Genomic DNA, 10515 nt, shown 5'->3' with positions numbered 1-10515 from the left:
AATATACCGCTATCCATATTTTCAAACAATATTATATTTCTTTTTAATTATGTGATTCTTGTTTCCAAACATTCCCAAAGGTACTTCTACCTTTATAAGATAGAAGATATAATATTACAAAAATATATTGTTATTTATTTTTTCATGTCACTATTAAATATTCTCTCCATTCCTAAAAGATAGACTTTTTAGAGTTTTCACACATATTAAGAAAACACATTAAATCGCTATAAAAAATTTATCGTTTCTGTAATTTTCAATTTTCAACAACTTTTAACCAATAGTAATCTAATAAACCCAATTAATTTTCTTAAAGTTTGCAATTTTTTCATAGAAAACATAGAATATACATATTTTTTAAACAAATATTTTTTCCAAAACATGGATCATTTGGAAACGGAGGGAGTATTATATATGTGTTATCATATAATTAATCGTGTTTTTTACCTGCCATCATATAAGTAATCATATAATTAATAGAATTTTATACGTACCATCATATAAATAATCATATATATTATATTTTAAAACTTAATATGAAATATAAAAATCATAATTAATATGTATATTTATATGAGATATACGAAAATATGGATTTATATGTATCTTTTTGAATCAATTTCGATATAAATCAATTTTAAATTAATATTTTGATTTGAAATATGTACATAAAATTTAAATTTTGTTTTATGATTATTTTAGACAAAGATGTTTTTAGGTAATTAGATAAGTTTGGGCCATTCATTTTTATATATTTTAAAGCTGGCCCATATATATAGTTTTCATAATATAATGAATTTCCAATTTTTCTTAATAACATAGGCCCATTATTTTTTTTTTCTTTAATATATTGATATCTATATTTCAAACAACACTATTTTGTTTTAACTGCTATCTATTTTGCCAAACATAACCTTAAATTAGAAGTTAAAGTATTTCTACTTTAATAAGATAGCTGTATCTTGTTAAAATAATCACAACTGATCGTTCACAAAATTAAACCAAGGGATGTGATTAAATCTTAATACTGAAATCAAACCAAGGGATATGATTATCCGCGTACATATGTCGAAAAAGTGATCGATCATATGTGTGTGGATAATCACAACTGATCGATCCGTGCCTTACTCGAATACAAATCATTTGTATCTTATTAAAATAAAATTAAACCATTTATCACAACTTTTAAATGTGAGATTTTTAACTTTTAGTAATTAAAGTCATTTAAAGAAACTCAAAATATAACGTATATGAAAAAATCAAAAATTTTTATTATATGGTGAATATTATTTTTAAATTTATTTTAATAATATAAAATTTAACAAAAAAATGAAGGATATAAAAATTGTTACCAAATCGTTATTATTTAAATCATTAATTCAAATATATATTTTAATCATAGTTAATTTCGTAACTTTTATTTAAGGAAAGAAATATATTATTATTTTGCACATTAATGACATGCGCGGAATGAAATGTATATTTTAATAATTGTTGAATACAAACTTTGACTGTTCAACCATAATTATATCATTCATAAGCCCTATATATATTAATCTGAATATCTAGTAAATATAATTTTTACTCATATGGTTTTATAATCATTTCTATTTTATTATCATAAAAATTTTAAACTATAGATCATAAAATTTTCAGTGTGAAACTTTAACAATTTTCGTTATTTATAGTCGTTTTTAAAATTTCAAAATATAACATATACGAAAAAATCTAAATTTTTATTATATGGTTAATATCAATGGTTAATTTATTTTAATAATATAACATTAAAATAATAGAAAATATGTAAATCGCTGTCAAATCTTTATTATTAAAATCATTAGTTATCATATATATATATATATATATTTTTTTAATTCACTTTTGGTACTTCCGTAGCTTTTATTTAAGGAAATAAATAAAATAATAATTGTAGATTGTTAATTAATTTTATGGTTATTTTAATAAGAAGTATATAATATATGTTTAATAAACCAACATATTTCTCTAGAGATTTTAAGAAGCATTCTAGTGATGATACGTGTCATCGTTAAAAATATTGTAATGTTTATCTTTTAATATAGTATAAGAAATTTAATAAAAAGTATACTATTAAATGTGCCAACTTAATTTTCTAGTGATTCTATGAATGAATCATTGTAATTCTAATGTTTCTATTTTAATATAAAACTAGATTTTGACCCGCGCTTCAAAAGCGCGGATTTTTTCCGATGAAGAATATTGTTTGATTTGAATTATTATTTTGGTTTTGATGTTTTGAAGTATATTATTAAGTTATAAAATGTTATTATATCAAAAAAGTAAAAGAATTTTGGTTTAAAATTATATAATTTATCAAATAGTTAATTTTAGATTTTATATGTGTATTCTTATGTTACAACGTCATCGTTGCATTTTGTGTGTATTTTGTAAGAGTTATATTTGTTGATTTTATGAAACAAAAAATGTACTTGGCATATTTTGGGCTAATCTAATAGTATATATATTGTAGAATTTTTAATAGTTTTAGCAGTGTTTTCACACCCGAACCAAACCTACAGTCTCAGAAATAAATCAGGTGATTCATATAAATCTGGTCTGAATTTTGTTAAAACCTTATATATAAAAATCTGATAAAAGTCGGTAAAAACGTAAAAACTATCATTAACCGCTATCCAATATTGGTTGACCCGATAAAATCCCATATAAATTGGATGATATTTTTTCAAAACTCAATTCAAACTTTTGAATCAAGCTTTGAAGCACGGGGTTAATACTTTTTCAAAAGAAAAAAATCTTGTTTAACTTAGGTATTCCAAACCTAGTGAAGAGTTTATATTAATCTCAATGTGTTTAGTATATAATATATGATTGAATAACCCGCAGAAACTTGCAAGCTTGAAACTCAAATAATATAAATATTAATTCTGAACCTAATTATATTTGTAAATTTATTTTGTTATTTAAATTAAATTACAGAAGTGGACTTGTATTTGAGCATCTTTTATACTAACATTATTTGTTGCCCAAAAAAAATACTAATCATTATTTTGGATTTTAGTAATTGTGCCTTATAAGTAAAAATCAAGTCAACTTATTTTTTTATTAAAAAAAAGAGAGAATATGGAACAATATTTTCTAAATTATTTGTATTTTTTAATTTTCCATAATATAGTTTAAGTGGTTGTATCTGAATTATAGTAAAAACTTAATTAAATAAGTTGGCCCGAGGATAATTTTTAACTAACTTCATATGCATTTTTTCAAATTTGTTCAGTATTTATATGTTAATATCGTTTTTTATGAACTGAAAATAATAAAATATACTACTAAGTTTGATCGGTTCTATAGTAAAACATGATTTTGTGATAATTATTTATCATACTTCATTAACTCATTTTTTTTAAAATACATGTATTACTTACAAGACTATTTTAATTCAAATGGCATGTATTATTTAATGGTGACATGCACCATACCATTCGTTTTATATAGATATGAATTTAAGAATTAAAATAAATATTATATAATATATATATATATATATGGTCACATACGTAATAGATTAGTCTATGGATCCACGAGTTTATATATTATTGTATCAAAAAAAAGTTGATTCGTAAATCGAATATGGAATATCAATAACTAAATAGAGAAATTTATAATCAAGGGGTGAGATTTATAGAAGGTAATATAGTAGTTACCATAAAAATAGGAGTGACACACTTATAATATCTAAAGAAAATCAGAAAAATTTATGAAAATATATTGTTAGGAGAAATTTAAGTAGGACCATGAAATTATTAACTCTTAGGAAATAGTCCAAACAACCTTGTATAAATAGATTTTTCAAGACTCCTTCCCTTTTGATAGAATAGATGGATATGAGTCTGTAATCTTTTTTGCTGTCAAAAAGAAAATATAAAATGGATAAATGACAACGTACTAACATTAATCTACAGACTGTTTCATGGTATAGCATCTCTCCTCATTGGTATTATAATCCTTCCGTTTCAAAATTAGTGGTTCACACAAATTAATAAAATAACTGGAATTCATATATATTTTAATGATTATATTTATTTAACCAATATTGTTCGAAATATCAGTGTATTTTGCAATTGATATTAAATTTAGAATATGTATAAATTACATTGGAAATCTAAAGCTATACTTTTTGTATAACAAATAAAAAACACCAAAATGATATTTTTGTGAAACATAGAGATCTACGAATACAAGATTTTATCTCTTCTTGAAAATAGTTACCAACATTTTTGCAAAATCAGTCTTACTCTCGCTGGGGTTTTGCAACTACAGCCTTGATCTCATCTTCCGAAAAAGAGTCATCAACATAATAACAGGCAAGATTGAAGATTATTAGTATTATAGCATTTTGATGATACTTGTATAAAAAACATGACCTCTTTTGAAACTAGCATATTAAAATCTTTAGTAAGCAAAAAGTTCATAAGCTGTGTGATTTTTTTATAAGCTGTGTCATTTTTTTCGTCCAGAAAATACTACAAAGAGTGCCATCCATGATCCTAGCAACAGCAGTTTTGCCTCATCATTCACCAGACCACTTTGCAAACACAATTTTCTAATTTAAGGCCAGGCCAATCAATTCTCAATTTCGTTAAAAGAGAAGCTCTAACTTCAGAGAAATGAATGTATCAGATTACTCGCTAAGTTGGCCGTGTATGACATGGTCTTTATTTGATCTCAGGAAAAACCGGCTTAACCAAGTGTCAAGGATGTGATACTGAGGACTGAAGGTACGTATCAAATGTCTGTGGACTGAAGGTACGTATGATGAACGTAAGAAGGTCAGCTTCTAGCTTTCCGTAACATAATCCTGCAGACGAAAAAATGCAAATCAGGAACATTAGTATGAGTATAAATTATGAAGCCCTTAATAATACATCAGTAAATCCTCAACTACCTTCTTTGCAAAACGATCCCAGTGAGCGCAGTTAAATAACGACTAACAAACCAGACAGCAGTTGGATGATAATTAGCATAATGTATCACGTTGTGCCTAGCTGGTCTAGCAAGGGCTGCGTAAATGGCTAACCAACCAACAAGACTAAGTTCTCATAAAGCCTGAAGAGTCCGATAAGTGTAGAGGCCACAGTGACGAAGTTGAAACTAGGAAATCCAAACTGGCTCTGTCAAGTCACTGCTATGCTAGATTGTTCGCAGTTGGTGAATGTATTTTCAAAATGGCAGTCATTTTGTTATGAAAATAATCTGTGCTTGGCAGGTGAACCGAGTGACGAGTCTAGTTATTCTGATTTAGAGACTAAGACTATGGATGCTGATGATACATAGTAAATTGTAATATTCTTTCAGTTCTATTACAAGATGACCACTCTCTTAGTGTTTTCATCATTTTATTAAGACACATAGGGGCAAGATATCTTGAAAGCCTTAGGTTTTCTTCATACATAAACAACACATACATACACAAGGGCAAGCATACTAAAGGACAATGACCTCATTCAATCTCAATCTGCTGAGGAGATTCTTCTTCTTTGGAGGCCATCCCATCTCCACCAACATCCTCTTCCGTAATTCCAGAGGCTTCAACAGTTCGCGTCACCCATTCCTTAAGCGGTTCATCGTTTAGATCGAGTCTAAGTAGTCCAGCAAACATCCCACCCACAAATGCAATTGGCTCCTAAACAACCACATCGCAAGACACATCAACACATCAACCAAGAAGACACAACAATAAGTGGGGATAAAAGAGTACCTTGAGAGCCTCTGAGAGAATAGGTTCCTGAGGAAGATTGAAACAACATGGTTTTGCAATTAGGGTTCTACGGGTCGGAGAAACTTGACGACCAACCGAAATTTCACTGTTTTTGATTCCGGCGGAGAACTGATTGATAGAGAAGATTGTGACCGCCGACAACAGAGCAGTGTTAATAGATTGGAAAGAGACAAATCAGAAGGAAGACAGACCTGGTGAAGCCGAGAGACAAGGACGAGGGAGGACGGGGGACAAGAGATTAGGACGAAACCCATCGCTTCTTTTTCTTCCTCTGCTCAGAAAATATCAGACTCGAGCAGAAAAGCACAGCCAGACTTCTCAGCTTTTCTGCATTTTTAAAATCTAATTTCCTCTTTTTTTTTTTTTACTTTCCAATTATTTATAGGAAAACTGTAATTGAAGATATATGTAGGGTGATTTTCTCCGGAACGGTGTTTGTGACACACGAATTATGCATGTTGTTAATAAAAAAACTTCATCTTTAAAATTACAAACTAGATTTTGATTCGCGCTTAAGAAGTGCGGATATTTTTTTAGTGACCGTAAACTCAAATATTAAATAAATTTATATTTATTATTAGATATCTAAAATATTTAAAAGCTGTTCTATTATTATTATTTCAGTCCGGTACAATGTTTTCATTGAGTTTTCATATCCGAATCAGACTTGTGGTCGAACCGTAAGATCAAGTAACTCATATATAGTGGGATAGAATATAATAAAATGAATACAGTAAAAGTATTTGAAAATCAAAAAGACCGTTATTAACCTAATGAAAAATATATAATTTGTTTTTTGTTTTATAAATTTTTGATATATTAATATATATTTGACTTGTATAAGAAATTTCTTTTAAAAAAATTGTTAAGTTTATTTATAAATATATTAATTATCAATCTACCAAAATAGTGAAGCAAGTATTATTTTTTTTTTCCTTTTTTAATTTTCTATCAAACTATTATCAATTTTTTTTTAAAAAAAAATAAGTTTGTGCATATATTTTATTATTAGAAATCCATACAATTTAAATAATATTACATTTATATGTATTTATGTATAAAATGGTCTTCATAATTTGGGATTTTGTAAAAAAAAGGTCTAAAGTTAATTTGGTTAATTTTTTTTCTGTAACAAAAGTTAACTAGGGGTTCTGCCCGCATATGCGGGCATAGTGTCTTTATAGATATTTATCTGTTTATTAATATTAAATCAAAACCAACATAATAAATTATTAATTATGTTTCTAAAAAGATAAATCAAACATTAAACTTTATATTTTATAATAAAAAATATTATTTCAGATAAAAACACAACATATTTAAAAATTATCTTATGTTTTAAAAATATATTTTATTTTTGAGAATTTTATTATATTTACTTATAGTCAATTATCAGATATAACATATAAATAAAATATTATTAATATATATTCATTAGTTTTTATCAAAAAATATATATTCTTATTGTTGAGTTAAATTTTAAAGACATTCACATCTATTTTAGAAAATATATTTATTTGTTTGATTAGCATTTAATTATAAATTGTTTTATATCTAACTATAAATTTTATAATAAAATATTATTTTCAGATAACAACATAATATATCTAAGAATTATCTTATGTTTTAAAACATATTTTTATTTTTGAAAATTTTATTATATTTATTTATAGTCAATTATCTAATATAATATATAAATATAATAGTATTAACAGAAATTCGTTTTTATTTATTTATATTTTAGACAATTCTTAGTATTATTAATTTTAATCACTTTTAATTAGATATATTTTACATTCGTTTTTATTTTCAACTAATTTATATAATTTATTCATTAAGGGTATAAACGATTTAATATTAATATTAATCACTTTTTAATCAGAAAGATTTGAAATTCGTTTTTATTTTTTGACTAATTTATATAATTATTCATTAAGGGTATAAACGATATTAACCGCTCTAACTTCTAACGTGAGAGCTCCATTGCAAAATTTTACTTCGCAAATAATAGTATAGATTGGATTTATAATTTTCTTTTCTGAATGGATTGTATCAGTTAAATTATCTTTTTTTTAAGTTAAACGCTCAAAGCCCAATTAATAATATTTATTTTGCTGATAACAAAGTGAGATTAAATAGGGATAACATATAATATATAAGGAAGACCAAAAAAAAAAAAAAAGAAAGGTCCAAACAACTTTTTAAATAGATTTATTTAAACTTCTTCCCTTTTAATAGTATTGATATTCACCTTGGTTTTAGTAAGATATTATTCATCTATGCATTTTAATCATCTAAAATTTCATAGAATTCACCAATCCAAATAAAGTTTACTTATATTTAAATTTTCTTCGTAGTTTTTAATTATTATTTACAATTTTTAAGGTTTTTTCTCTGACCTATACCTTTATATTTTTAACAAATAATTTTTTTTCTAAAGCCACTCGAATCCATAGTGAAATCAAATATATTAATAACTAGGTTAAAATCTACGCCATTCGCGAGATAAAATTATGTATACAAATGATTTTTCATATTAAATTTTATTTTGTGTTCATTTACGTATGTACACAAATAAATTAGATTGAGCACATAAATCAAAATAATACCACTTGTGTATTGACAATATTTTTTTGATAAGTAAATCAAAACAATCATTTTATTTATTTTATATGGTATATTATTAAATTTCAATAAGATTGAGATATATTATATATAATATATTTTAATATAAAAATTGATTATTGAAACTTCATACTCATACGATTTTATTAACATTTGTATATTCGTTGTACCAAAAAATTTAAACCATTAATCACAAAAACTTTAGTGTGAAATTTTTTTAATGCAGATTTCAAAATCAAAATATTAATGTCTCAATACGTTTTCAATGCAAATTTTAAAATTAAAATATTTTTGTATTTTTATATGGTACATATTTTAATTTAAACGATATTAAAATAGATATATATATATATATATATATTTAATATAAATATCTATTAAATGAGACTTCACATTTATATGAGTTTATGATCATTGGTATCTTGTTATAACAAAAAAATTAAAACATTGATCACAAAATTTTTAATGGGAACTTTAAACATTTTTAGTAATATATAGTCGTTTTAAAAAAATCATAATATATCATATAAGAAAAATCAAATTTTTATTACATAGTTAATATGATTGTTTAATTTATTTTAACTAATATAAAATTAAACAAAAAAGAGAGAGAATACAAAAAGTGTTATCAAATCTTGATTATTCATAATCATTAATTATCATAAATATGTTAATCATATCAGGTAATTACGTAATTTTTATTTATAGAAATAATGGAGAACAAGTTTTTGTACACAACTAATCAATTTGATAGTTAGTTTAATAAAATGTATAATATTTGTTAGACAAACTTATTTTTATAAGAATTCTAAGAATCATCCTGGTGATGACATGTGGATACAAAAAAATGTTATAATGTTTTTCAATTAATAATATATAAGAGATTTAGATATTTTATCTATACATGCAAACATAATAATTTTATAATATTTAAGTAAATATTTATCAATTCAAAGACCATCAAGATAATATTTCTCATATGTTCAAGATATTTAATAACTAATTGAATATTAAAAATTTTATGACAAATTTTTATCATTGTAAAAATATTTTTTTGCATAAAATAAAATCAAAACACTCATATGTTTAAAATATTTAATAATAAATTGGCATTTAATTTGTTGTACCTAGTTTTGTTGATCCAGTCCTTTTTACCAACTAGTTCAGTGTAGATATTTTTAAATTTATGCTTTATGTTAATTTTTAAAATCGTTGGAACATTTTTCTAATGATCTGAATGTCTACGGCTAATAACTTTTCTTTATCCATGTTCATTCGGTTCGTGACTCTGATCATGTGTAATAGTTACTAGTTATATTTCTACATTCTTTGACCACTTGATCTTTCTACATGTTTTGACCACGTTCGCACGATATCATAAATTATTTTCCGATAGATCATCTATCATTTAAATACTCCAGCTCAATCACGATAACTTTAGAATTCTCTGTGGATGTAGCCCAAAAATATAAGTGTACTTTATGACATAAGTATCCAAATCATTTTTCTCAAATCTTTTTACATATACCACAAACCGACATATAAATTATCTATCTCATATAATGCAACATCCTTATTGCGTTCAAGATTGTCACCTATGTTAGTGTGAACCAACACAGAAGTCAAAACTCATCTTGTTTTAGCTCTAATAGCACTTATAACGTCCAAACTGTCCACGACTAATGGATCTTCCACACCCACTCAATAGCCCGTGGGCCCACCTTATCTTACGAGTGGTGTATTATTTTTCAAAGGCTCATTAGTCTTGTTTCCTGATCATGCATGCATTCACCATATTAACATTTTTCCGTACTTTGGTCTAACTCACACGATATTGTAAATTATCCAAATAGGTCATCCATACTTCCACAATTCTAGCTCGAACCGTTCAATTTTGTAGTTATTTCTAATATATCACCGAAAAGATAAATATATTTTGATGATATAGGAAATCAAATTAATTTTATTAAATTAGTAGTAGAGTAAAATGATGAAAAAGGAAGGTATGAGAAAAACAAAACTCATAGTAATTTTCTCTCCATTTTACTCCACTTTTATTCTCTTTTGGCCTTACTGGGTTGAATATAAATTTAACCTGATTGGTTAAAATATGG

The 10515-nt window shown here is 25.1% G+C and overlaps 1 protein-coding gene across 1 annotated transcript; it reads right to left on the bottom strand.

Moving 5' to 3' along the window:
* Positions 1-5321: 5321 nt before the first annotated feature.
* On the bottom strand, positions 5322-6161 carry LOC106358053 (UPF0426 protein At1g28150, chloroplastic). Its single transcript, XM_013797791.3, has 3 exons — positions 5968-6161; positions 5756-5884; positions 5322-5680 (listed from the first exon to the last, which is right to left on the bottom strand). The coding sequence occupies exons 1-3, from the start codon at positions 6028-6030 to the stop codon at positions 5498-5500; spliced, it is 375 nt and encodes a 124-aa protein (XP_013653245.2). The 5' UTR covers positions 6031-6161; the 3' UTR covers positions 5322-5497.
* Between the last annotated feature and the right edge of the window lie 4354 nt (positions 6162-10515).

The sequence above is a fragment of the Brassica napus genome, chromosome A7, assembly GCF_020379485.1.
Source record: "Brassica napus cultivar Da-Ae chromosome A7, Da-Ae, whole genome shotgun sequence".
NCBI lineage: Eukaryota > Viridiplantae > Streptophyta > Magnoliopsida > Brassicales > Brassicaceae > Brassica > Brassica napus.
This window is presented reverse-complemented; position numbering and strand designations above follow the sequence as displayed.